The 27,492-nt window shown below is 58.9% G+C and overlaps 6 protein-coding genes across 6 annotated transcripts; 4 read left to right on the forward strand and 2 right to left on the reverse strand.

Moving 5' to 3' along the window:
- Nucleotides 1–439: 439 nt before the first annotated feature.
- Nucleotides 440–5,395, forward strand: COLE_04480 (uncharacterized protein; the record flags this gene model as incomplete). Its single annotated transcript, XM_018420525.1, has 3 exons — nt 440–707; nt 853–1,089; nt 1,170–5,395. The coding sequence occupies 3 exons, from the start codon at nt 440–442 to the stop codon at nt 5,393–5,395; spliced, it is 4,731 nt and encodes a 1,576-aa protein (XP_018275897.1).
- A 1,945-nt stretch (nt 5,396–7,340) lies between these two features.
- Nucleotides 7,341–8,685, forward strand: COLE_04481 (uncharacterized protein; the record flags this gene model as incomplete). Its single annotated transcript, XM_018424321.2, has 2 exons — nt 7,341–8,621; nt 8,656–8,685. The coding sequence occupies 2 exons, from the start codon at nt 7,341–7,343 to the stop codon at nt 8,683–8,685; spliced, it is 1,311 nt and encodes a 436-aa protein (XP_018275898.1).
- A 974-nt stretch (nt 8,686–9,659) lies between these two features.
- COLE_04482 (uncharacterized protein) lies at nt 9,660–10,220 on the forward strand (the record flags this gene model as incomplete). The annotated part of the gene is made up of 2 exons (XM_018419854.2): nt 9,660–9,862; nt 10,052–10,220. 2 exons carry the CDS (start codon nt 9,660–9,662, stop codon nt 10,218–10,220), a joined length of 372 nt encoding a protein of 123 aa, XP_018275899.1.
- Nucleotides 10,221–11,988: 1,768 nt separating this feature from the next.
- COLE_04483 (uncharacterized protein) lies at nt 11,989–19,511 on the reverse strand (the record flags this gene model as incomplete). The annotated part of the gene is made up of 6 exons (XM_018419855.2): nt 11,989–12,461; nt 12,506–13,441; nt 13,475–18,756; nt 18,795–19,177; nt 19,239–19,312; nt 19,367–19,511. The coding sequence occupies 6 exons, from the start codon at nt 19,509–19,511 to the stop codon at nt 11,989–11,991; spliced, it is 7,293 nt and encodes a 2,430-aa protein (XP_018275900.1).
- A 2,009-nt stretch (nt 19,512–21,520) lies between these two features.
- On the reverse strand, nt 21,521–21,847 carry COLE_04484 (uncharacterized protein; the record flags this gene model as incomplete). Its single annotated transcript, XM_018424709.2, has 1 exon — nt 21,521–21,847. One exon carries the CDS (start codon nt 21,845–21,847, stop codon nt 21,521–21,523), a length of 327 nt encoding a protein of 108 aa, XP_018274807.1.
- Nucleotides 21,848–23,283: 1,436 nt separating this feature from the next.
- On the forward strand, nt 23,284–27,219 carry COLE_04485 (uncharacterized protein; the record flags this gene model as incomplete). The annotated part of the gene is made up of 9 exons (XM_018427087.2): nt 23,284–23,311; nt 23,344–23,379; nt 23,414–23,517; nt 23,555–23,592; nt 23,630–23,741; nt 23,787–24,059; nt 24,095–24,373; nt 24,407–25,768; nt 25,804–27,219. 9 exons carry the CDS (start codon nt 23,284–23,286, stop codon nt 27,217–27,219), a joined length of 3,648 nt encoding a protein of 1,215 aa, XP_018274806.1.
- Between the last annotated feature and the right edge of the window lie 273 nt (nt 27,220–27,492).

The following is a 27,492-nucleotide window of genomic DNA, read 5'->3' on the forward strand; positions in this document are numbered from 1 at the left end:
GACTCGCTGGGCATCATCTGAATAAAAAGCTACTCACATCCGTAACCCCCCCGCCCCTCTAGATTTATCTCTCCTCTCTTCGTCTTATCTGTCTGTTTTCTCCGACTCTCCCCCCCCCTCTCCTGTCCTTCTCTCTTTCTCGCTCTCGACGTCCTATTTTTCGTCGCCTTCTTCACAGCACCTTTCTCCCTCTCGCCCCCATCACACCATGTCGGTGGTGGGCAATTTCAATTCCCTCAACAACGACGGCGTCGCCCGCTCAGGCGGCGCCGGCCCCCAACGTCGTCCCTCCCAGTCCCACACCCGCCGCCCTTCGCTCGCCAACTACATCACCACTCCTTTCGGCGGCGGCAATGGGAACGACGAGGAGGAGACGCTTGACGAGTATGTCCCGGCGACAGAGCAGCGCCTCGAGGAGGTGCACGCCTTGGCACGGTCGATGAGCCGTCAATCTGTCTCGAGCCAGGGCAGCCGCCCCGGCGGCCGGATCAGCGGGGCCCTCCAGCGGACCGTGACGACTGGTTCGATTGCAGCCAACCCGTGGAACTACGAGGAGGGTTCCGATCTGGACCCTTACAGCCCAAACTTCAATGTTCGCAAGTGGACTCGCTCTGTTGTCACCGAGACACGCGGCGAGGACCACATCCCCCGCTATGCTGGTATTGCGTTCAAGAATTTGAGCGTTCACGGCTTCGGCTCTGATGCCGGTGAGTATCGAGTTGCTCTCGAAATGGGGCTTGGTGGAGAATTACGAGATAATCGGGCAACCCTGGGCTAGTCCGAGTTGTAATCCGAGCACTCCACCCCCTCATGTCAATGACGTCGAAACGCAATTGCGGTTGCTGACCTCAGACTACCAGAAGACCGTGGGTAACATTCCTTTCTACCTCTTTGGCCAGCTCCGCGACCTCATCGGCAACCGCAAGCGCAAGGTCCAGATCCTAAACTCAATCGATGGCGTCCTTGATTCGGGAGAGATGCTTGTTGTTCTTGGTCCTCCCGGCTCGGGCTGTACCACCATGCTCAAGACCATCGCTGGCGAGATGAACGGCATCTACCTCGACGAGCAGTCGGACCTCAACTACCGAGGTATGTTTGGCCCTGTACCTCTAACCTCACTTTTGTGGCATACGCATCTGGTGTCCGCCGGTCAGAAACTGACATCCCAGGCATCGACCCCAAGCGCATGTACAAGCAGTTCCGTGGCGAGGCCATCTACACTGCCGAGGTAGACGTGCACTTCCCTAAGCTCGTCGTCGGTGACACGCTCGACTTTGCCGCGCGTGCGCGTGCACCCCGCAACCCACCCGGAGGCCTCTCGGCCGCCGAGTATGCCACTAAGATGCGTGACGTTGTCATGGCCATCTTCGGTATCTCGCACACCGTCAACACCATGGTCGGCAACGACTTTATCCGCGGTGTATCTGGTGGTGAGCGAAAGCGTGTGTCGATTGCCGAGGCGACCCTCGCCTCCGCGCCCCTCCAGTGCTGGGACAACTCGACACGTGGTCTCGACTCGGCCAACGCCATCGAGTTCGTCAAGAACCTGCGCCTCGGCGCCGAGTTCTTTGGCACCACCGCCTGCGTCGCCATCTACCAGGCCCCCCAGGCCGCGTACGACCTCTTCGACAAGGTCTCGGTCCTTTACGAAGGCGAGCAGATCTTCTTCGGCCGCTGCGACAAGGCCAAGCAGTTCTTTGTCGACATGGGCTTCTACTGCCCTGAGCAGCAGACCACCCCCGACTTCCTCACCTCGCTCACCTCTCCCTCGGAGCGCCGCGCCCGCAGCGGATTCGAGGGCAAGGTCCCCGTCACCCCCCGCGAGTTCGCGCAGCGCTGGAAGGCGTCGCCCGAGTACGCCGCCCTCCAGGCTGAGATCCAGGCGTACAACGCCAAGTACCCCATCGGCGGCGAGACGTACAACCAGTTCCTTGCCTCGCGTCGTGCTCAGCAGTCCAAGCACGTCCGCCCCCACTCGCCCTACACCCTCTCGTACGGCGGCCAGATCAAGCTCTGCGTTCGCCGCGGCTTCCAGCGTCTCAAGGCCGACCCCTCCCTTACCCTCTCCCAGCTCTTCGGCAACCTTATCATGGTTCTTATCATTTCGTCTATTTTCTACAACCTGCAACCTAACACGGCATCGTTCTACAACCGCGGCGGTCTTCTGTTCTTCGCCATTCTCATGAACGCCTTCGGCTCGGCTCTTGAGATTCTCACCCTGTACGCCCAGCGCCCGATTGTCGAAAAGCACGCACAGTACGCATTTACGCACCCCTCCGCCGAGGCGTTTGCGTCTATGCTCTGTGATTTGCCCTACAAGATCTGCAACGCCATCATTTTCAACATCACCCTCTACTTCATGACCAACCTGCGTCGCGAGGTCGGACCATTCTTCTACTTCTTCCTGGTCTCCTTCCTCCTCACCTTGACCATGTCCATGATGTTCCGCTCTATCGCCTCGCTCTCGCGCTCCCTCACGCAGGCGCTGGCTCCCGCCGCCGTCCTTATCCTTGGCCTCGTCATTTACACCGGCTTCGCCCTGCCTATCAGCTACATGCCTGGGTGGTCTCGCTGGATGAACTACCTTGACCCCATCGCTTATGGGTTCGAGTCGCTCATGATCAACGAGTTCCACGGCCGTACATTTGAATGCTCGCAGTGGGTCCCCATGGGCCCCGGCTACCCAGCTCCCGGCACCTCTGAGTCCGTTGTCTGCTCGTCGGTCGGTGCCCAGCCCGGTCAGCCCGGTGTCAACGGCGACGACTACCTCTGGATCGCGTACCGCTACACGCACGCGCACAAGTGGCGCAACGTCGGCATCATCATCGCGTTCATGGTCGGCCTCTGCTGTGTCTACCTCGCCGCCACCGAGCTCATTACTGCCAAGCGCTCCAAGGGTGAAATTCTCATCTACCCGCGCAGCAAGATCCCCAAGGAGCTCAAGTACAGCGAGAAGCCCGTCGACGAGGAGGCCGTTGCTATGGAGCGCCAGAAGGCTGAGATGCGCGCCCAGGCACACTCGCACGCCGATGCCATTATTCAGCGCCAGACCGCCATCTTCTCGTGGAAGGACGTCGTCTACGACATCAAGATCAAGGGCGAGCCCCGCCGTATTCTGGACCACGTTGATGGCTGGGTGAAGCCCGGTACTCTCACTGCTCTCATGGGTGTATCCGGCGCCGGTAAGACCACGCTCCTCGATGTCCTGGCTACCCGTGTGACTATGGGTGTTGTCTCCGGCGAGATGCTCGTCGACGGCCGTCCCCGTGACGTCTCGTTCCAGCGCAAGACCGGTTACGTCCAGCAGCAGGACTTGCACCTTGAGACTTCGACCGTTCGTGAGGCCCTCCGTTTCTCTGCCGTCCTCCGCCAGCCCAAGACGGTCTCTCGCGAGGAGAAGTACGACTATGTTGAGCAGGTCCTCAAGCTCCTCGAGATGGACGCCTACGCCGACGCCGTTGTTGGTGTCCCCGGCGAGGGTCTCAACGTTGAGCAGCGCAAGCGTCTTACCATCGGTGTCGAGCTTGTCGCCAAGCCCGAGCTTCTTCTCTTCCTTGATGAGCCTACTTCGGGTCTCGACTCGCAGACTTCGTGGAACATTCTCATGCTTCTCCGCAAGCTGACTGCGAACGGCCAGGCTATTCTCTGCACCATCCACCAGCCTTCGGCGATGCTCTTCGAGCAGTTCGACCGTCTTCTCTTCCTTGCCAAGGGCGGCAAGACTGTCTACTACGGCGAGGTCGGCGAGAAGTCGCACATCCTGATCGATTACTTTGAGCGCAACGGTGCACCCAAGTGCCCGCCCGGCGAGAACCCGGCCGAGTGGATGCTCTCTGCCATTGGTGCCGCCCCTGGCTCGCACACCGACTACGACTGGCACCAGCTCTGGCTCGACTCGCCCGAGCGCGTTGCTGTCCGCGAGGAGCTCGAGGAAATTAAGCGTGAGCGCCGCGCCCTGGTCCCGAAGCAGAACCGGTCCGACAAGTCGAACAAGGCCGCGTATGCCGAGTTCGCCGCGCCCTTCAGCCTCCAGTTCCTCGAGGTCCTTCGCCGCGTCTTCCAGCAGTACTGGCGCACGCCGTCGTACATCTGGTCCAAGATCGCTCTCTGTGTTGCCACTGGTCTTTTCATCGGTTTCTCGTTCTTCCGCGCCGACACGTCGCAGCAGGGTCTTCAGAACCAGCTCTTTGCCGTCTTCATGTCGTTCACCATTTTCGGCCAGCTCGTCCAGCAGATCATGCCTAACTTCGTCATCCAGCGTTCGCTCTACGAGGTCCGTGAGCGCCCGTCCAAGACGTACTCGTGGGTTATCTTCATCCTGTCCAACATTGTTGTCGAGATTCCCTGGTCGATTTTCGTCGGCACCCTCTTCTTCTTCGAGTGGTACTACCCTATCGGCCTCTTCAAGAACGCCATTCCTACCGACTCGGTTACGGAGCGTGGCGCCCTCATGTGGCTCCTCTTCATGACCTTCCTGCTCTTCACCTCGACCTTTGCCACTGCTATGGTTGCAGGTATCGAGCTCGCCGAGACGGCTGGTAACCTTGCCAACCTGCTGTTCTCGCTCTGCCTGATCTTCTGTGGTGTTCTTGTGCCCCTCCAGTCGCTCCCTGGCTTCTGGAAGTTCATGAACCGCGTCTCGCCCTTCACCTACCTTGCGGAAGGCATGCTGGCTACCGGTCTTGCCCGCACCAACGTTGTGTGCTCGTCGGCCGAGCTGCTCAGGCTCAACGCGCCCTCTGGCCAGACCTGCGGCGAGTATCTGGGCCCTTGGATCCAGCAGGCCGGTGGCTACGTCAAGGACCCCGCCTCGTCCGCTTGCGAGTACTGCGCCATGGACAAGACGGACACTTTCCTGAGCGTCTTCAACATCTACTACGACAACCGTTGGCGCGACTTTGGCCTCATGTGGGTGTACATCATCTTCAACGTCTTCGCCGCCATTGCCTTCTACTACCTCGCCCGTGTGCCTAAGAACAAGAAGGACGCTGTTGAGGAGACCAACGACGACCTCAACCGCACTATCACCGGCGCGACTGGCATCTCGCGCCAGATTACCGAGGGCGAGAAGATCCAGTCACCCCTCACCACCAACGGCACCGACTACCTGGGCGCCAAGCAGCTCAACACCAACCCGTACGACGAGAAGGCGAACGGCAACGGCGTGTACCACGACGAGAAGGCTAACGGGCCATATGGGGCGGCACCGCTCGTGCAGTCGGGCTCTGATCGCTCAGGCCCCATCACCACCACAGACGGCAGCACGCGCGTGCCCTCGCCCGAGCCCCCTACGCCAGGAGAGTACTACGACGCATCGGCCGCCCTCGGCGCGCCGGCCATGACAACATCTCCAGGCCCTCCCATCGGCGCGCGCTCGACCGAGCGCATTGCCTAAGTCTGTCCACAGCCAAAGTGTAGCCTGTATCTCACACCCCGCCTGTGCTTAGACCCACACCTACAATCCTTGCACCGTCTAGATCATTCCTCACTCCTAGGTTCGTGTATAATTTTGCCATGCACATTTCGCGATGAAGGATGGGCTGCGTGACTGACTTTGTGGTGCCACACTCGATTGACATGCCGCGCATCAGGATCGCTCGGATCGCCCCATGCCGCGCCCATCGCGCCATCGCTATCACTCAAGCCTGGCCGCGTCAGGTGCGCCGGCGCCCGATACCCGCAATGCCCGTCCAGGGTGTCGGCAACAGGGGCATCAAAAACGCTGGTGCCGCCGGGCGCCGAGCGCCGGCCCGGCCTTGTGGGTATAGGCCTGAGGCTCACCCGCGTGCATGTCGCGTGAGCTGTTGTCCCACGTGGTGGAGCGGAGAGTGATACACCTCCGTTACTACCCGGCGGAGGCGGCGGCTACCACTTTCCGTGACATTCCGCACCCATATGCAACCGCACGAGTCGTCGGCGGCGGCTGCGAGATGCTTCAATGCTGCGAAATGATGCAACTGAGGCAACGGCCACAGCTTGCCGCGTAGGGCTCGTTACGACGCTATCAGTTGGTCGCACTCAAAAAAAGTTGGGGCTGGTCGTTGCTTGCCTACTTGCGGATGGGTTAGCAAGTGATGCACAACTTCCGCTCGTAAGCAATGGCGCATGGGCCGGTACATCTCCTTGCACAGACGTCTTTCCAGCTCTTGAGTGCCACAGACCTCAGTTCGGCTACCAAGAACAACGGGGGGGGCAGTGGTATCCATGCATCCGCCTCGATCCGGAAGATGAGCTGTGACAACATGAGCACAAGCTATGTCCGAAAGAAGACGGTCTCCAGCCGATGACCGACACACGGATGGCCGATGATTCCTCGCTTCCCTGAATCCATCTGAACATCTCAGGGTAATTGGATAATTCTATTATCCCATTACAACGTCACATGATTCTCTCGCACATGTTCGGATGCCTAACAAGCAGGGATGTGTGCCTAATGACAGGTTGGCATGCCTATGTCCCGTCCCTCCCGCATCCCCAAGGTGCCTAACTGCTATCTCTGGACCGAGTGCTCCCAGCGCTTAGTAGCCACCAACAACTGATACCTTGCCTTCTCTTCTTGACATTCATTCACCTGCTCTTCTGCTCAACAAACACTTCCACTCGTTGGCATCATGAAGCCCGAACGCGCAGACCGCAGCCCAGAGTCGCCCTATCCTCCCATCCAGAAACGCAAGCGAAGCCGTGCTGGATGCTACACATGCCGCCGACGGAAGGTAAGGCGATCATGGGATCTGTCGGCGCTTGGCTGGCAACGCGAAAGCACGCGCCTCCCCTGTGACTGACGCGATCTGGTTATCAAGGCCGAACATGACTGACTTGTGTACAGAAGGCCTGCGACAACTCGCGCCCAGTATGCGGATCTTGGTGCGTTGGGCTCGGCTCCTGTCACTATACACCCTTCCCCGCATCGTGGAGGATTTGCAGCCCCACATTCTCCCACATTAGCTCATGAGAACGAGCCACTGACCACAGCACACGGCTGGGCATACCTTGTGTGTTCCCCAAGTTATACAGAAACGCCAAGGGCGAGCTCGTACCTAGTCCTCAGCCCAACGGCCGGACGAAGCGCCTCCGTAGGTGGGCCTGCTATCGTGATCTAATACGCAGCGAAAGATTCCGACTCACCAGAGCTTGAAAAGGTCAACGCATCCACGAGCAGTGTTAACCCTTGGGAAAACGGGCACGCGGGTTGGGCGGCACCATCGCATCCGTCTGTTGGCAGCTCCTCCTATCCGGTGGACGACGGGGGCGACAGCGGCGACAACGACTTCTCAGATACCGCACTGGACGCGTTCTTACAGAGTCTTAATAACAGCACAGGAGGAGACGGACAGGGGTGGATGCTGCCTCTATTCGCCGACGGTGCCCTCGAGCTGGACCTGAATGCCCCGCATCCCGCGCCCGCCGCCATGCAGCCGCCGCCTTTCGACCACAGCCCTAGCGCATTACAGGCGCCGCCCCCGCCTAATCCACCTCAGCCAAACTTCATCGCCTCCGTCGTCGACCATTTGCCAGCGTTGTACGAGTACTGGGTCAACTCGTTCTCCCATGTGCTCTCGGTACTCGGCCCCGGCCACAACCCGCAGGTCGACAACATGTTCCCCGTCGTTCAGCGTTCACCGCTGGTCATGTGTGCACTCATCGCATGGGCGGCCACTCACCGGGCCAATATCGGCCACCCGTATGAAGAGGTTGCGCGCCTTGCGACGGAGTTCACTGAACTTCAGGCCGACCAGATCGACATAGAGCGCGACCTCACGCCTAACGAGAGAGAAGAGTACATGTGGACACTGCTTATCCTCGGCGGCACCGAGATTGTTCAGGGAGACGTGAAGGGCTGGGTGAGGCGCCTGCCCATGACACGGCGGCTTCTGTGCAAGGTCGTTGAGACGATAGACTTTGACACCACCATCACTTGGCAGGCGTTGGCATATAACTGCGCCTACCACGACATTCTTGCGAGTCTCACAACAACTCAGATCCCCGATTTCCCTTACGAGCTCTATAATCGCATTCTCACAGCCAATGACCTCGAGATGGACTCCTACATGGGAGCGACACGACGCATATTCCAGTTCCTCACCGATATAGCCGCGCTGGCCGGTAAGGTTTCAACCATCTACGGGCAGCCCGAGTCGCGCGAGCGAGACCGAGCACTGGGCCTGATAGTCGCCGAGGCTGAGGCAATGGTAACCCGCCTGCATGCCGCCGATTTGCCGAACGGGTTGTTTAATCACCCACTGCCGATCGGGACAGACCGCGCGCTCCTCATCGTCTCCTTCTACACGTACAAGCTCGCGGCTGAGCTGTATCTCCGCCAGAGTGTGCTGCGGTGCGGTCCAAGCGACCTCAAGACCCGCCGCCTCGGCGTGCGCATCATCGGCAACATCCATCAGATCCTCGGTACACCCAACGAGAGTCAGATGTGCTTCCCGCTTTTTCTGGCCGGCGTAGCGACTGCCGACGCCAAAGGCCGCGCAAATGTGGAGCGTATTTTCCACAGATTTTCATCGCGCGTACAGGTTCGCAACGTCATGGCCGTGCTCAACCTGCTGTTTGAGGTGTGGAAGCGTGATCCCGATGGCGACCGCTACGTTGACTGGCGCAAGCTCGCGGAGGAGGTGAGTCTGTGTGAGGGGCGCGCTGACAGGGCAGCAAATGGATGTGGCATACTCGTTCGCATGACGAGCACACATCTTATTTTTGGTGATATAATCGAAGCCAAAGGAGTGTACACGGTTTATTGCCGTTGTTTGTACCATAGCACGATGTCGGATGCACCCAGCCTGCAGGGTTGTTTGACTTTATGACGGGAATTGGTGATGGGCTGGATCTGCGCCATGTCCCCTCACTTGTCACGCTATACACTCTAAAACTCCGCGTAATGGTAATTCTTGGGGCATCTCATCCTACTTCAGGCGTAATTCAAGGCTCACCAACGCGCTAAGCCTACACATGCAGTGCATGGTCTCAGAGCTGGGGGAGGTTACGGCAGGCACAGCGCCAGGCAATCTTATCGGAGGACACCGATCTCTTCGGCATCATGACATTGGCTGATCCTGTCCCCCCCGCCGTCCTCGCTACCCGTCCTTGTTCTCTTCGCTCACTCAAACCTCTAGATGACGGAAGCATGCGCCGCTTACAATATCACTCTTGCAGTCCCGTCCGCACCCCCACGCTCTCCTGGATGCGCTCAACCCCCACCTACCTCGACGTTCTTCCCCTGACCGCCGCTTACCACGCAATCCGATGTTGCCTGGCCTCATCCGCCGGCCGTCTCGCCCGCCTTACCTGGTGGCCCTACGTGGTGCTCAACGTGCAGCGCGTGAAGAAGGAACGGAAGTACGGGGCGTGCGTTAGCCGTCCTGACCCAAAGCCCAACGGCGCATTCCTATAAAGTATACAGATAACTGCAATGCCCCACCGTCACCGTGCCGCCCGTCCCGAGCGACAACCCCGTCTTGAAGTGCTCGACTCTAAGGCTGTAGAAACAACATCGTGAGCCCCGCAGAGGTCACAGAATTCTGGATTCGCACCAAACCGAGATATTGAGCCGGTGAAGGCGGGACTGGTAAAGCCAGCTAACCCCAGGACCTCAACGCTCCCGCTAGATCCGACGAGCCCGTGTTTTACTACATCGTCGGCGGGAGTTACTCGCAATGCCGCCGGCTGGCACTACACAACCCTTCTCCGTACGCCCAGGGCCCTGGCACACTCGTGTTCTGTATGTTGCAGTGCTGGTAGCGCGAATTCAGGCATCTACTACTGCAAGTCGCTCGACGACGCGTCCGCATTCACCCCGTCACTGCTGGACTCCCTGGCGGCTTGGAACTATCCTTGCAATCTCGGCTTTGAGCACAGGGTAAGGATGGCGACGGCAAGTAGGCTATTGACGCGAAAAAGAGCTGCTCACAGGCGAATCGTCTGGCGGCAACGCTGTTCTCGCGCTGATGCGATACGTAGACATTCTGCAACACAAGCGGGTCGATGGGGGCTTACCCCCCGCCCTCTGGCTGCACTGTGTTCGCTATATTTCGTAGGCTGACAGCAGCCTGCGCCATGACGAACTCATTTGCCTCTCACAAGAGCGACCCATACACCGTGCGGTTGAGGCGTTCTACGATGAGATCGTCTCAATCAAGGCCGGTATGCGCCAGGCAGGGAGGGATGCGTCGTTCGCGAGGTGTGTCACGTCCGACGCATCGGCTGTTGGGAGATAGAGGGCGCGGTCCACATTGATTGAAAGCTCGAGGACATGCTTGGATGGATGGGGTGGAGCTGGCTTGTTGTGCGGAACGACTTTGAGAATTCTGGTATGCTAAATCGTAATAGCATGCTCTGATTCTGATATGGCTGCCTCACACCAAGAGATGGGCCTCCGTGTCTACCCACCAAGTCTGTTTCAATGAACATGCCTCAATTACCACGCAATCGCTCCACTTGCAGCTAAGCGTTAGTCAATTCTTACTTACCCTCATCGTCGTTCCCCGCCTCTACATGCAGTCTCGCAAAGGCTCACCTCCTTCTGACACGTTTTGCACGAAACCCCCCTGTCAACGGTCGTCAGCTCGGAGGCCTGTTCCTCGTCTTGACACTGTTCCACTCAGTAAAAATACAGAAAGAGCGTTGCACCTAAGCTGGGCAATCCGTCGTGAGTATATTGCGCGTAACACGATAGATCTCAGGGAGTTGTCGTTTGCGATCCGTAGCCAACAATAATCTAATTTCCCCGAGATTTATGAAGACACACGCTGGTAAAGATACGCGCTAGTACATCCGGCAGCTCAACGCATGAGAGCATCAGCCGACGTCTCTGTGCTTTCGATGCTCGGCAGGAGAGCAGAGGCACGTGGGAGAGGTCACGTGCATCTCATCCAAGGCCACTTAGCTCAGCTGGTTAGAGCGCATGCTTAACACGAGTGCAAGTCTTCAACGACTGCGACGAGTTACGCATGAGGTCGGCGGTTCGATCCCGCCAGAGGTCAGTTTTTGGGTCTCTACGCACCCGCAAGCACACACCAGCACGAGCAGAGCACAATGGTAGGTACACGAGTGTGCTGGGGGTGGTGGGAGTGGTGGTAAAGTTGTAGGTGTAGGGGGTTGCGGCAGTGGGAGTGGCGGCGGCATGTGACCAACATGGTATGGCAGTGAGGCAAACGGGCCGATGATCCCCACCCGTGCGATAAGGGAGACTTACGATAGTTCACCTCAGCACAGGCACTATCAGAAGTCGCCACAATGCGTTGTTCTCCCAGAGCCACCGACCGAGCTTGCACAAGTGATCCCCTCAACTTCCCAGGCCGTCCTTTGGCCGGCTTTCTCATTTGCGTTCATGCTAGTCAGACTTCCAAGTCTTCCCCCACCCACACGCTGACCAAAGTATCTGCCCCGCGCACTCCAATGTGCTGTAGAACATAAGAGAAAGGCGCCGCCGCACTCGAGCTTGCGCCACGCTGCTTTTTTCATCGGCGAGATGGCCGAGCGGTCTAAGGCGCTGTGTTCAGGTCTCTCAGAGATCCGCAGTCTTCGGACGTGGGTTCGAATCCCACTCTCGTCAGAGGAGCATTCAGTTGCTCAGCCTATGCTTTTGGACGACGGAGACGGTCATGCTGAAGAGCCATGTGGCGAACGCGATGGTGGGAGAGGGAGGACGTTGCGCAGTGGATCGGCGGTGATCCCTCCACTGACGGAACATTTTCGGGCGTTCCTCAAACTTTGTAGCCTTGATGATTGATGACGATCGACAATGAGCCGAGGACCCGTACTGCACTCCGCGTCCACATTCCAGTCAAAGAGAGGCCTCGCATTCCGCTATCCATACGACAGTTGCATAATGATACTGTGATACTGAAAGGACGAGGAACAAGGTCCGTGATGTCGTGGAGTAATGATGGGGGGTAATGGGAGTGCAGTTCGTCTCTTTCGTCCTCGTCTTCGCCTTGCCTCGTCTCGCCTCTCCTCTCCTCGCCTCTCTCTATATCGAACGCTCTAGGGCTTGGTGAGCTGCTCCTTGCGGAAGAAGAAGAAGTAGCCAAAGGGAATGACCAATTGGCAGCACAGGCAGAGCCAGAACTCCCAGTGCTTGACCGGGTTGTTGGCGCCCGTGGCCGGGTCGTAGAAGGCCGCGTTCGGGAACACGTTGCCGGGACCCTCCTTGTTGGGCGCCGTCGCGCGCGCAATCATGACGACGATCGAGCCGACAAATTGCGCTGCGGCGAGGGTTGCGCACACGTGCAGACGTGACAGTGTCTGAAGGAGGATCATGCCGAGACCGACACCCTGGACTGCGTCCAGAACGCCGAGCCACAGCCACAGGCATGTGCCGATGTATGGACCTGCCGGACCGCCCCATGACACGTATAGCCCAAGGCCCGAGATGCCCCAGAACATCTGGCACCAGCGCGGCGCTCCGAGGCCAACGGCGAAGACGGGAAGAAGCCATGCGTGGATCTTAGCGTACTCTGCGAGCGTTAGCTGGCTCAACGACGAAGGTTATGATACGTACTCATGATAATGCCCATGATCAGGCCCCAGATGCCGATGAAGAAGATAATGATCATGACAACGACCGACCAAGTGGGGACACGTGCGTCGCGCCACAGGAACTGCCAGTTGCGGCCGTAGACGGTCGAGAGCCAGTAGTTGCGCAGGACTTCCGAGATCATGAACCAGATGACGAGCTTGCGGCGCACCAATGTCTTGAAGAAGTTGGGCACGTACGGCGGAATCTGGTGGTAGTACTCGGGCAGACCGAAGTACATCAACACGGCGAACGCCATCGACATAACTGCCAGTGGCCAAACCACGTAAATGATGGCGCGGGGCACGACAAACGTGAGGGGGTTGGTGCCGTTGAGCGTGAAACCCCAGTACCACAGTGCCGAGACCCAGATCTGCTGCAGACCCTGGACGATGCACGCGCGCATGATCCACACCTCAGCAGCCGCGCCTGCCTCCTCTCCGAAGTTGAGACCGAAGAAGAGGAAGCCGGCACCGGAAGCGACAGCATAGCACCAGGTGGCCACACGAACAATCCACTTGCGGGGGGCAGTGAAGGGACCGTAGAGCGACGGGAAGCCGATAAGGAGGAAGGCGACACCAAAGATAGCCCAGGGGATCGAGAGAACGTAAACGGAAGGCCGCATGCGGAAGAGCGTGTACCAGAGGAGCGTGGCGACAACGAAGATCGCGCAGATGATGTACATGTCGGTTGCCGTCTGCGTGTTGGCACCGCCCAGGAGCGACAGCTGGAACGACGTGGCCGACAGTAGCTGGCCGAGGGAGATGACAATGGCGTACAGGGGCCAACCGGCGATTTGTCTTTCCATAAGCACCTGGATTCGCGTCATGGGCTTCTCGTCGTCGCCGTTGTCAAACATCATCGACTCGTGGAAGTGGTCCTCGGGGTGGCTGTGGCCCGACATCGAGTACTGCATTGGCGCTAATGTCAGCGTGAGCGGCTCGATAGACTTACATTCTGCGCGGAAACCGTCAAGGGTCGACGGCGTGCGACCGGCCATGATCGAGTCGCGCGAGCGGATGCTCATTGCCGACAGCTTCTCCTTCTTCATGTCGCTGAAGAACTGCTTTTCGCTCTTCATGAGGAACTTCTCGATACACAGGTCACCCTTCGAGTTTCCAGACGAGAGGTTGCGCAGCTTCTGAACGAACGCTTGAGCGACCTCGCCGTCGGCGTCAGTGAATGTGTCCATAGCCTTGTTGAGCGTTGACGAGTGCTTTTCGTCGGCGAGCGAGCCGATCGAGTCGAAGGACGAGACGCGCGAGTGGATAGAGAACGGACGAGGAGGGGCAAAGTTGGACGAGTCGATGCTCAGAGAGCTCATGCGGCGCTCCATGAACGGGTCGGGGACGTTCTTGTTGCCCTGGGTCTTGGCGAACTGCCTGTTCGCAGCCGCAAGGAAGTTGTCGTACACGTGCCCTGTCCCGCCATCAGCCATAGCGTGCGGTGCCACAATGGTGGTGTCCCGCTCGGACGAGATGTGGCTCTCGGAGTCATCGTCGTAGCCTGTGAAGAACTTGGGGCGCCCGCGGTGCTCTGGTGGATCCTCATCGTAGATGGAGTCGGCCGACTGGTGCTTCTCGAAGCGGCGGTGGTAGTCGACACCCAAGCTGGCGCGGTCGCCGGCCGGGGCTGCTCCAGCAGGCAGCGGCTCGCCGTTGTCCGACATCCTGCGGGGGTCCATGGATGGTACTGAGAGCTGCGAGTCGGGGGAGCCGGGACGAGTATACTGCTGAAGCGACACCATACTGTCGCGCGACGGGAGCATCGAAGAGCGCACGGGGCCGTTGCCGCTGGGGTCTGCGTACTCCCAGCCCCAGGCGTGCTCGCCAGCGAGCGAACGGGACATGGTGATCGATCGCTTCTGGAAGTCCTCGAGGCGCTGGCGCCACTCGACGACAGGGAAACGCTGGACGGCCGAACGGGCTCGCAGGATGGCGCGCTCCTCCTGGGTAGACTTAAGGGCAAGCTTGATGGTCTTGGTGAGCTGCGAGAGCATGTGCTCGGCGGCCGGCGACTCGACGGGGAACCACCAACCGGGCATGAGGCCGAGACCACCAAGACGAGAGCCGACACCGAGGGCACCCTTACGGCCGAATTCGACAGCAACAAGGCCGAACGGCTCGTCACGCGAGGGGATGAGCGCGAAGTCAGCGCCCGAGAAGAGGAAAGGCGGGAGCTGGGTGAACTCGGGCTTGGAGAAAACGCGGTCGGGGTACATCTCCATGAGACGAGCGAGCTTCTCGGCGGCAAAGCGGCCGTACAAGTCGATAACGGGTCCAACACAGATGATCTGAATGTTCTGACGCTTCTCCAGCAGCGAGGGCATGACGTCGGCGATAAGGTCGACACCCTTCTGCTTGGACCAACGACCAACGAAGACGAAAAGATCGGCTTTGGGGTCCTGCTTCAGGTGAGCCCACTCCTGCGCCTGACGCTTGTGCTCGGGACGCTTGGCCTCGGCATCCTGGTCGACCTGGATCTTGTCCATGGCAACGGGCTGCTCATCGAGCGCGGCAATATCCGTGGGATCGGGGTTGGGAAGCGAGTCAATGTTGCGCAGAGTCCAGAGAGCCGGGTAACGAGCCCAAGACCGCTTGCCGTACTTGTCCGACACACCGGCGACACCGACCGACTTCTGGTGCTGCGAAATGAACGAGGCAGCGGCGTGAAGAAGGTTGAAAGTGTTGCCGAACTGGACGTACTTGGAGCAGACATCTTTAGAGATGTTGAAGGCCGCGCAGACCTCCTTCATCTCATCCTTCGTACGAAGAGGCCACAGACCTTGGAACTCGGCGTTGTGAAGCGAAAGACAGACGGGCATGATCTTGGGAAGGAGGTAGAGAGGCGCAAGAGCTCCGTGGTAGTCGTTGATGTGGTAAATGTCCACATCCTCGAAGCGGCGCAGAGTCTCGGCGATTGCCTGGTTCCAAGTCGAGTAGAAGATGGCCGACGACAAGTCGTCCATGCGCTGAGGGTACGGGTCGGACTTGGTCTGGGCACGGAAGACAGGCGAATCGAGGATGACGTACGTGATGTTGTCGACGCAGTGAGTCTCGACCTCGATGAGGTATGGCTCGCCGAAGATGATGACCTCGATGGGCTCGGCAAAGTCGCCTTGAGGGTAGTCGATGTCTTGGACCTTGGGCACAACCCAGATCAAGTCGACATCGTTCATGGCCTTGCCCATGAGGGACGACATGACACCGAGACCACCAATCTTCACCTTGAGCTTCCAGTCCATGATCTCGTACTCGAGGGTGGCGATAAGGACCTTGCGGCGCTTGTTAGAGTCCTCGGGCCAGCCGATAACGCGCTCAAGAGGCTTGATCTTCTCATGGTGCGTCACCTTCTTCTCAGAGACTCCAAGGTGCGAGCCGTCCTTCTTCTCGCCGTTATGGGCACCGCCAACGATGGGGAAGTAGTTCGAGCCCTCCTTGGTCGGCTTGACACCCCACTTGTTGATCTTGATCGCGTAGAACGAGTAGCGGAAGACACCCGCCGCAACGAGAGCAGTCATGACCGGAATGATCATGAGCAGGACAAATGCGATAATAGAAGACGCCTCGTGACCGATGGGAACAACGCCCCAGCGGCCGGTCTTGTCGTTAATCTGGAGCTGCCAGGCGAGGTGAGGGCGAGGGGGAAGCGACACGTTCAGGAAGTTGGGAGTGAGCGAGCTGGGCGGAAGACGGTCGATGACACCGTTTCCGTCAGCGTCACCGTAGAAGTAGTCGTCGAATGCCCAGATGTTGAGCTGATACTCAGCAGGCCAGGCGCTCATGATCGGCATTTCCCACACGCTGTCGCCGGTGTGCTGGAACTTGTTGGGCATGCCAAGGTCATATCCCCAGTTGTTGAAGCCTCCACGCAAGAGCATCTGAGGATAGCGACGCTGACCACCGTTCCAGTTGGCGTCGGCGTGGACGACGTGCCCGGCCGAGCCAGCAAGCTGGGACCAGTATTGCACCATCAAGTGGTCACCGTCCCATAGCTTCTCCTCATCTGCTCCCTTGAACATGGTCTCTTGCGCGAACAAGCTGGCGTTGAGGGTGGTGGAGGCCTCCATCGGCGTCCACGCAGTCCAGGTCTTGCCATAGTTGGCAGAGTAGCGGTAGCGGTCGGCGCCCCAGGCTTTGTGGGTAAGGGTGTACACGCCCTCAGACGCCGAGAAGATGGAGTTGTCATAGTCACTGTCGACAAAAACGAAGGTGTTGTCAGCCTTGCCGTAGCGGAAGTGAAGGTGGTCGGTGTAGCCGGTGACCCCGCCGCCGAGCGTGCCGTTGCCTGACCCCGCAGCCTGAGCTGAGGCATTACCGATCGAAATTCGGTACATGCCCTCGCCAGCACCAGTGATGACACCCTTCATGCGCCAAGCCGAGGGTGTCACAGACACGTAGTCAGATGCTTCCCCAGTGATGCTCAGGCACGCGTCGCTCGGCCAGGTGATGCGCGGGGTGGCGCCCGGCTGGCCGACGTAGGTAAGCCGAATGGCTTGCTGAAGGCCCGCGCAGTCCATAGGCTGGTCGTACTGGAGCTCAATCTCGACACTGTCGCCCGTGTACTCGACACGCGCGTCGTGACCGGGGGAGAAGCCGCTGAGGGCAGGTGGAGGCGAGCGCCATCGCTCAATGGGCACGTAAACGCGGAAGTCGTAAGGCTGGAGAGCCAACCTCGGGATACAACCGCGATAGGGCGGCTGACCATCGTTGTAGAACGAGACCGAAGAGGAGGATAGTAGGATTTCGTCGTAGGGATAAATGAGGTTCTTGATCGTGGTGCCTCCTGGGAACGACGTGTTCATCGACCGCAGAGGATTGGAACAGTCAAAGTCGTACGAGACGGAAACGTTCTCGTTGGTGTAGATGTAGTAAGCGACTTGTGAGATTTGACCGTCGCTCGCCCAGGGACCGCCGGGCCCACCGTCCGCACGCTGCTTCTCCGAAGGGGTACGCTCCGCGGCCCATAGACCAATCTCGGTTCGCTGATCGGAGTTGGCATACTTGTCATAGCGCGTGAAGTTGGCAAGCGCGGAGAGCATGAAGGCATCCTGAACGGCAGGGAAGGTGCGGCGCATCCAGTTCATGTTGCGCGATGAGCGGCGCAGTGGAGCGGTCGGGTCGAAGTGGTCCAGGGCAACCTGCGGGTCGTAGCAGCCAGTAGTGACCTTGTCGTAGGACACGTTGTAGTACTGCTGGGCTCCGAGCCGGTAGCATCCGTGACGCTTCCATGCCTGAGAGGCGACCATCGCCTGACGGCCGTACAAGTAGTTGTTGGCCGAAGAGTCGAGGATGTACATTTCTTGCTCTTCACCGTACCATGAAATGGGGATGCCCGGCATCAAGAGATGCGTGACGAACATGCCGGCCAGCTGGCGCTGGGTGCCATTAGACATCATCGGCCAACGGAACACGTCCTGGTTGGTAGTACCGTACTGATGACGGGGGTCGAACTCGCCAGTCTGAGGGTTGATGAAGTCATTGTTGACGAGCATCTGGTTCCACGAATTGACAAAGTTGACATCAACGTCGGGAACAACCGTGAGGTAGCCGTCCAAACCGAGGTAACGCGCAAGCGCGCGATACACCGAGAAATGGAACGCAGCCGAGTCAAGAGGGGCGTGGCCTTCCTCGCGGAGGAACTTGGACGTATCCGCGTTGGTCAAGTTGAGCGCCTCCATATACGTTGTCCGCATGCCGGGTGTGCGGCCACGACCGTAGTAGATGGAACCGAACGTGTCACCACCAGTGACTTCGCCGGGAATAAAGAAGTTGTCTTTACCCAGCTCCTTGGCACATTGGCGGGTGTAGCGGCCCCACTCGGCGAGAGCGTCGACTGTAACCTGTGTGGCCTTGTCGATACGAATACCGTCAATGTCTAGGGCCTGCACACAAAGGCAGGAGAAGTGCTTGAGTCTGTCGAGTACGTGAGGGTTCCACTCGCGGAGACGGTCCTGGACGGAAGCGAACTTGGCAAGCTGACGTTTCCAATCGGGGTGGGTACCGAAAGCCTCAACATCTCCGTACTGGTCGAAGGGACTGTTCATGCACCCAGTGAGTCCAGGGTCGATGATGTTACCCGCCGAGTCGAAGAAAGTAGGGTACACACAGGACTCGTTATACTCGTTCGTAAAGTTGAAGTCTGGGTAGTAGTTGATTCCCCATGGCCCATAGTTGGGGCGCTTCCAGACAGCGTTGTACTCGCTCTCAGAGAAAGGGGTAGACGAGTTGAGATGACTAGCAGTCAGCACGGTACTCTGAGAAGCACAACCCACCCTTCGAAACCGATCATGTCGCCCATAGTTCCGACTGTCAAATCAAAGATGATGTACATTCCACGGGCGTGCAGGCGGTCGATGAAGAGCTTCCAGTCGGTGAGGTTGCCAAAGTGCGGGTCCAGCAGTGTGAAGTCAATAGCCGAGTAACCGTCCGCCTGCCAAGGCATGTTAAGGTAGTTGGTGCCGGCAATGTAAATCGCCTCGTAGCCCATGCTCTGGAGGTAGTCGAGACCACGGTCATCCATGAGGCCGATGACATCGCCGCCGGCTCGAAGCTGAGTCTCACGCCAGTCGTACTCGTAGATGAGCCGGAAGAAGTCGTTGTTGTCTGGGTCTCCGTCAATCCACTTGTCCAAGAGAAGGGTGTAGGTTGGCAAAGTCTGTAGATAAGATCAGCGAGGGCGCGGGGAAAGAGTACATGTGCTCCTGGGCTCAACTTACACGCCAGTTTGTTGGTGATGGGAAGTAGGGATCTGACCTCAATGGAGTGGAATAGGACAGGACGTCTTCCGCAGCTGATTGTCAGCCAACTCATTTCAAGTCGAGCAGAAAAGCGCGCCTTGACGTACATTGTGCCTTGTTGATATTCCACGGGTCGAGCGTCTCGTTATATCGGATTGCTGTGACACACAACGCCGATGCAAGGAGCGCGACAAGGAGATGCGTCGCTTGCCGCAATGGCCCCGCGGACCATGTTCGAGACCCGGCGCTCATGTTGTATGAGCGTCGGATAAAAGGTGACGGGTGAGAGAGAAGAGAAGGCGATGCCCAGGAGGCGGGGTTGGGGACACGGTGTTTGAGCGGGGAGCCGCGCGTCAACTGTGTGCAGAGCGGCCTGGATGTCAAGATGAGCGCGGAAGGACAAGCGAGAGAAGTCTGGGCGAGGTGAACGTTATCGCTGATCTCTGAGAGTTGATTAGCACAGGCTGTGGAGAGGGCTGGACACCTACCTGTGGGTAGGAAGAGCTCTCGGCAAGCGGCGCTCGAGGAGATGGAGAGGGCGACGGGGGTTCGTTTTGAGATCGTTCGTTGGAGAGCCAGTCGCCAAGGAAGGAACAGGTCGTGACGCGCGCGTGGTGACGATACAAATGAGGTGGCGGAAGGCGTCTAGCGCATTCAAATTGCAGTCTTGGCTGTGGCGAAGTGCGACGCCGGGGTAGTCGTGTAGAAGAGAGGAAAGGCGTGCGCGCGCGGGGACGTGCAATGTAGAGAGGAGGCGGTGATGGTGTAGATCGAGTTGCGGGCTGAGTGATGGGAACCCCGTCTCAAGTGTCCGGGGAAGTGCTTTGGGTATCTGAAGCGAGCAGTTGAGCCTCCAGAGGAGGGTGCGACCTAACACGAGGTCACCGCGGGCGATGGGCGCTGGTAGAGGTGGTAGCTAGGCTTTGGGGCGGGTGATTGGAATGGACGCGCGGGTTATCGGGCGCAGGAATTGGATTGCAACGAAGGTTGTTAAGAGTGAGAGGAGGGGGGAGGGGGGGGGGAGGGCGTTTGAGAGGGGAGTCGGAAGTCGTTGTGGGATGCGTGAGTGAGTGAGTGGTTGAGAGCGAGAGAGGGAGAGAGAGATGAGAGAGAGAAGCGGGGGGGGGGGGGGGGAGGGGGAGAGAGACTGGGGGAGGGAGGAGGTTGGGGAGGAGGATGGAGATGAGAGAGGGAGAGATGAGATGAGTTGAAAGGAGGAGGATGGAGAGGACGAGGCCGAGGATTGAGGACGGGGTGGATGGAATTGAAACCGCGACGACGACGCTTGGCACCTGGCAGATGCCGCGTACTGTAGATGTGGGGGGGGGGGGGTGGAGGGTGGAGAGTGAGGAGAGTGAGGGAAGGGGTTGAAGGGTTGGGTGATGAATTGGGTCACAGGCTAACGGCCATGCCAAGTCGTTGCGCGTGTGGCCGTAGAGCTCGCCGTGGCTCGGACCTTTCGGCGCGCGCGCGCGGAGGGAGGGTGATAGTGAGTGGAGATATGAGAGGTACGGGGGTGGAGAGAGATGAGGAGGCGCATGCATGAGGCGTCTACGGGAATGCGGGTACAACGCCTATACAGAGTAGCATGAGCATCTACTGTACAGCAAGCAACAGGTTTGAAGCAGAGCGCGTTGAAAGTATTCCATCGCTCAAGGCTTGCGGCTGATGGCTCTCAGGGATTCCCAGAGGGATGCTAAAGTGCGCGCCAAAAGACACACGGGGCGCGGCGGCGACACCATCTGCCCCTTCAATGTCCTGAGGGAACAATTTGCTTCCCCCCCCCCCCCCTCTCGCCCCGACCTCCTCATCCTTGCCTCCTGCGCTCCCTCCTTCCCTACCCATCCGGTACATCAGCACAGGCTCTCAGGGCCTCTCGACGGATAAGGGAAAAATCGGTAGTGAGGGAAATGCGGTGCCTGGATGCCATTCAAAACCTTGGGTCAGTTGCTGCCTCCTGTCTCCTGTTTCTCTCTTTTTTTTCGGGAGATCTCCAACGGAGCGACGTCTCGATTTCCTCGTCTCGTCTAGTCGTTGCCTCGTTGCCTCGTTGCCTCCTCGCCTCCCCTCAAGATTATGGCAACCGTTCTAGTCCAAAGCGGATTCTGCATTGACGACTGTTCGGACGATCAGCCAGCTCTATACAACTACTGCTTTTGATCCTCGGTCGCGAGTAAGAAGTGAGTTTGAAAAGAAAGCCGTCTCAAGCCCGCCTCTGGGCCTCCAAGGTCCAGTTGCTGGCTGCAGTGTCCTTGTATTTGTTATGCCTCTCCAAACATCATGTTTGGTATATTTTTGGGATAAAAGTAAGACATTGGCGCCGCGCGTCGAGACTGCGGTGCAGCGACGGGCATTTCATACTCCTTCTGTACATGGGACCGAAGAGCAACGACGTACATGCCGGTTGTATGCCACGTAACGAGTCTGACGTGTATGAGTGGAGTGATATGTCTGCGAGCTGGCGACAGCGTCCACTCTCTGGCACGATCGAGATGGGAGAACGGGTCAAGTCGTCCACTGCAGTACTGCAGACGCGCCAGTCTTTCTTTCCTGGCCAACTGGTCATTGGCTTCCCACGACGCAGACATGGGCACATAAGGGTGGCCTCAGGTGTCTAGGCCGAACAGAGTGCGTGGAAGGTTGAATGAATTGGTTCATCGAAGCACACCGCGTTCTGGGGGCCTCATCGTCGTCGGCGTCCTGTCGTCTCCACACGCGATTAGAAAAAAAAAAAATCGATGACGCTGGCATGCGTCGCACGCGCCGCACGCGCCGCATATCCTCCCCTCCCCTGCAACGCGCTTGGCTGATATTGAGTGAGAGCGCCACTTTGCATGAACCCTGTAAACATCCTGTAGCAACGTCGCCATGACCACATGCACAGGGGCAAGAGTGAATGGCCGCACGTACGCATTCACTGATAGCGGTGCAGGGACGGTCTGAGCTTGTGTCATGCTGCCAGCTGCCAGCTGCCAGCTGCCAGTCAGCGAGCGAGAAACATCGCATCTGGGTGGTGCTGCTTGCTAGCTCACCTGCTACAGCTTTGATCTGTCGATCTGGCGATCTACAGTGCATTACGATCAGATGCCATTTACACGTACACAGGGGATGATCGGTGGGCGCGATCTGATAAGCTGATGTACTGTACTTGAACGCGTAGTCGAAGCGCAGCACGCGCAATGCCGCAGCGCCGACCTGCATGGAGCATGGAGCATGGAGCAGAAGCCAGAGATGGATTGATGGTGCCTTGTACGCCTGTACGCCTTGTAATCCTGCGCTCCTGCGATCCTGCGATCCTGTGCACAGTCATCTTAGACTCTTGGCACCATTCTCCCCTGTCCGAGCTGACGCCGCCTTTCAAGACGACCACCCGAAACGTGCATGACACACGTCAGGCCAGTTACCCAAGATAACGCGCCTCGTTCTAACCTTTCTCTCTCGATTTCCTGGGGCCTGGGGCGTATCCAGCCTCCAGCCATGTCAGCAAGGCTAGTAGCTAGTAGCCCCTGTTCACATGCGCAATTGCACAGTCGCTTGAACAGACGCGGATGATTTTGTGTCGCGAGCTCAACTGCAACGACGACTGTGACGTGGCCGTGTGGCGCACAGAGAGCGCAGAGTGCAGAGCGAGGAAAGGAAGATAGGGTAACAGGTGCGCGCAGTAGGCTGTGCCGCTGGCCACTGCCCGCTGGATCATGGATCGGAATGCGCTGGCGCCGTGTGCGCCGGCGCGCGCCGAGGATAACGAGATCAAGAGATCCAACACTCACGCCGACGCGTCCAATCGCGCGTCGGCTGTTCAACCACCATCGCTGTGCCTGGACACCCGCTGTGCTGCGCGTGGGCCCTGATATCCGGACCACGCGACATGGGTCTGGAAGGACCGATTAATTTCTTGCGGGTGATACATGACGTGTATATACGCCACGTGCGGTACCCCACTATCAACACGACGCGCCTGGCTTTGATGTCAACAAAGCAAGTTGCCGTCGGCGTCAACCATCAATCTCGCGGCCTCGTCACGATGAGGATCGAAGAACTCATCCTAGACGGTGAGCTATCGTTTGGAGAGATCTGACAGAAGGCTTCAAGTCATACCCCGTACGAACGACCATTTCTGGTGCGCTATAGCATGCGTTTCGGGCTGACGACAGGCTTCGATGAGTCGTTCAACGCCATCACCGGCCTCAACGGCTCCGGCAAGTCAAACATTCTCGACGCAATCTGCTTTGTGCTCGGCATTACTAACATGACATCGGTGTGTTCAGTTCACGGATACGCTGACGCCGCCGCAGGTCCGCGCCGGAAACCTCATGGATCTGATCTACAAGCGGTGGGTGCGCGGACGAGGAAGAAGGCTGACCTTCCAGTGGCCAGGCTGGTGTTACCAAAGCCTCGGTGACCATTGTGTTCAACAACCAGGACCGCTCGAAGAGTCCCGTCGGCTTTGAGAACACTCCGCAGATCACAGTCACCCGACAAGTACGTTTACGCCTCCCCGTCCCCGTAACGTCGAGCTGACCACAGATCGCGGTCGGGAATGTGTCCAAGTACCTCCTCAACGGACACAAGTCGACGCTCCAGACCATCCAGAATCTCTTCCAGTCGGTACAGCTCAACATCAACAACCCCAACTTCCTCATCATGCAGGGCAAGATCACCAAGGTGCTCAACATGAAGCCAGCCGAGATCCTTGGCATGGTCGAGGAGGCGGCGGGCACCCGCATGTTCGAGGAGCGCAAGGGCAAGGCTGTCAAGACGATGGCCAAGAAGGACAAGAAGGTCGAGGAGATCTCTACGGTGCGTCGTAGCCTCACAACCCGAGCTGACGGCAGCTACTCCGCGAGGAGATTGAGCCGAAGCTTGAGAAGCTGCGCGCCGAGAAGCGCTCGTACCTCGAGTACCAGAAGGCGACGAGCGAGCTCGAGCGCCTCACTCGCCTCGTCAAGGCCTATGAGTGGCGGCTCGTCGTCGACAAGCTGGAGAAGTCGGGCGCCTCGCTCGAGCAGAAGCACAGAGACCTCGCTGCGGCCAAGGAAGACATCAAGCGTGGCGGCGAGGAGTGCAAGGACATGGAGAAGGAAATGGCGGAGATTGAGGCGCGCCGGGCCAAGGTGAGTTCTCGGGTCGTATGCTCTGACCCTTAGGAAATGGCCAAGGGCGGCAAGATGCAGGCGCTCGCGGACGGCGTCAACGAGCTCGAGCGTGAGCTTGTCAAGGTCAAGACCCAGCTTGAAATCAAGGAGTCAACGGTCGCCGATGACGCCAAGCGCGTCGAGGGCGCGAACAACGCCGTGACAGAAACCAAGGAGGCTCTTGAGGCTAAGAAGGCGGCCTCGGAGAAGGACGCTGCTGCGTACGCCGAGCTGAAGAAGGCGTACGATGCCGGTGCCGAGGAATTGGCACGCACGGAGGAGCTCCTCCAGACCCTGCTCACTGGTCTCTCGTCATCCAAGGACGACGAGGGAGCTGGTGGATACATGGGCGCGCTGGCCGAGGCTAAGGCTCGCCTCGCCGCCGCTGGTACCGAGGCAGAGCAGGCCAAAGTCAAGATCGGGCTGGCCGAGCGCGACATCAAGGACAAGGAGCCACGCGCCAAGAAGGCCGAGAGGGAGGGTGAGGGCCTCATCAAGGAGCTTGCTGCCAAGCGCGCCGAGGTCGAGCAGCTGCGTGCCAGAGTGAACGCATGCGGCTGGGACGAGGACAAGGAGCGCTCCCTCCTCGAGCGCCAGGCCGAGCACAGCCAGAAGATTGCCCATCTCTCTGAGAAGCGCGACGCGATCAAGTCGCGCCTCGCCTCGCTCGACTTTGACTACTCGGACCCCTATCCCAACTTTGACCGCAACAAGGTCAAGGGTCTTGTTGCGACGCTCGTCGATCTTGACGAGACCAATTACGCATGCTCGACTGCGCTTGAGATCTGCGCCGGTGGCCGCCTGTACAACGTGGTCGTTGAAGACGAAAAAACTGGCGCGGCACTCCTAGACAAGGGCAAGCTCCGCAAGCGTGTCACTCTCATCCCGCTAAACAAGATCAAGGCCTTCCGCATGTCCGCCCAGACCATCGCGACTGCCGAGAAGCTTGCGCCCGGCAAAGTCAACCTCGCGCTCGACCTGGTCGGCTGCGACGAGGAAGTCAGCGCCGCCATGGCGTATGTTTTTGGCAGCGTGTTTGTCTGCAAGGACAAGGAGTCTGCCAAGGCGGTGACGTTCAACAAGTCTATCGGCGTCAAGTCCGTCACCCTCGAGGGCGACGTCTACGACCCCTCCGGCACCCTGTCTGGCGGTGCGGCGCCATCTGGCTCCGGGGTGCTCGTCAAGGTCCAGGAACTCCGCAGCATCGAAAAGCAGATTGCCGCGCACAAGAAGGAGCTCGACGCCGCTTCGCGCGAGCTTGCATCGGCGAAGAAGGTCATCGACCAGTGGCGCAAGGACAAGCGCGCCGTCGACTTGCGCGCTCACGAGGTCACGCTCCTCGAGGAGCAGGTCAGCGGCAGTAACGCGACGAAGGTGAGCAATCGCTTCGAGAAGTTGGCTGACATCAGATTATCAGCGAGGTCGAGGCTGCACGCAAGACTCTGGCGGAGCTCAAGGCCGTAGTTGAGCAGGCTAAGGAGAAGCAGAAGGCTGCTTCCGCCGACGTCAAGCGTCTCGAGAAGGAGATGGACGACTTCAAGAACAACAAGGACTCCAAGCTCAAGGAGATCAAGGCGGACATTGCCAACAGGAAGAAGGAGCTTGGCAAGAAGACGACGCAGGTCAAGGTCCGCCACAAGGAGGTGCAGACAGCCGAGCTTGAGATTCAGCAGCTCGAGTCGGACCTCGAGGCTGCCGTTGCCGAGGTCAAGGAGGCGGAGGCGGCGCATGCCAAGAGCAAGGCTGAGCTCGCTGAGCTGGGCAAGGAGCTCGCCGCGCAGCAGGGCGCACACAAGGCCGCCGAAGCCAAATTCAAGGCTGAGCGGGCGGTGCTGGCACGCTTTGACAACGAGGTCGCCGACCTTGAGCACGACCTCAAGGCGAAGAAACAGGAGATTGTCGATGCCGAGCTCTCGCTCAAGAAGCTCGAGCATGACCTGGGTCTCGCGAAGAAGGAGCGTTCGTCGTCCGAGGCAGCCAAGGAGAATCTCGAAAAGCAGTTCCCGTGGATTCTGGATGAGCAGCAGTTCTTCGGCAAGCCTGGCTCGCCGTACGACTTCAACGGCGTCAACTTGGCACAGGCGCGCGAGCAGTGCCGCGAGCTTGAGGCGCAGCACAAGGGCATGGGCCGCAAGATTAACACCAAGGTCATGAACATGATTGACAACGTCGAGAAAAAGGAAGCGGCGCTGCACAAGATGATGAGCACGGTGCTCAAGGACAAGGTCAAGATCGAGGCAACGATTGTCGAGCTCGACCACTACAAGCGCGACGCGCTCGCCAAGACATGGGAAAAGGTGAACGGCGACTTTGGCCTCATCTTCGCCGAGCTCCTCCCCGGCAACTTTGCGAAGCTGCAGCCTCCCGAGGGCCAGGACTTGACCGACGGCCTCGAGGTCAAGGTGCGCCTGGGGCCGGTGTGGAAGGCGAGCCTGACCGAGCTCTCGGGCGGCCAGCGCTCGCTCATCGCCCTCTCACTGATCATGTCACTGCTACAATTCAAGCCTGCGCCCATGTACATCCTCGACGAGATCGACGCCGCGCTCGACCTGCAGCACACGCAGCACATCGGGCAGTTGTTCCGCAACCGCTTCAAGGGGAGCCAGTTCATCGTCGTGTCTCTCAAAGAGGGCCTGTTCACCAACGCCAACGTCCTCTTCCGCACCCGCTTCCGCGACGGCACCTCCATCGTCGAGCGCACCGCGACGCGCGCGATATACGACAAGGAGAACGACGAGAGCCAGGCGCAGAGCCAGAGCCAGAGCCAGCCGGCGCCCAAGCGGCGCGGCGGCGGCGTCGCGAGGGCGCCGCTTGCCGTCCGATAGCGGATCGTGCGAGGTCGTTCGTGCGAGGTCGTTCGTCATAATGTCCTAGCCTTGTAGATCATGTTGTATAATTGCTTGCCTTGGTCCTAGCTGTTCGACCTAGGTTTTGCCTGTTGCAAAGGCGATCTTCCTGACGTCAGGTTGTCGAGAGCTCGTTGCAATGATCTACCGCCAACCCGGTTCCGAGCAGCGTCCGAGCCGAGGATCGGGCGCCCGCCGTCGAGATCTCACCAAGACCGGCAAGTATATGAGACAAGGGCGTCAGAGCAGGTG

The sequence above is a fragment of the Cutaneotrichosporon oleaginosum genome (genome assembly GCF_008065305.1).
Source record: "Cutaneotrichosporon oleaginosum strain ATCC 20508 chromosome Unknown ATCC20508_contig04, whole genome shotgun sequence".
Classification (NCBI taxonomy): Eukaryota; Fungi; Basidiomycota; class Tremellomycetes; order Trichosporonales; family Trichosporonaceae; genus Cutaneotrichosporon; species Cutaneotrichosporon oleaginosum.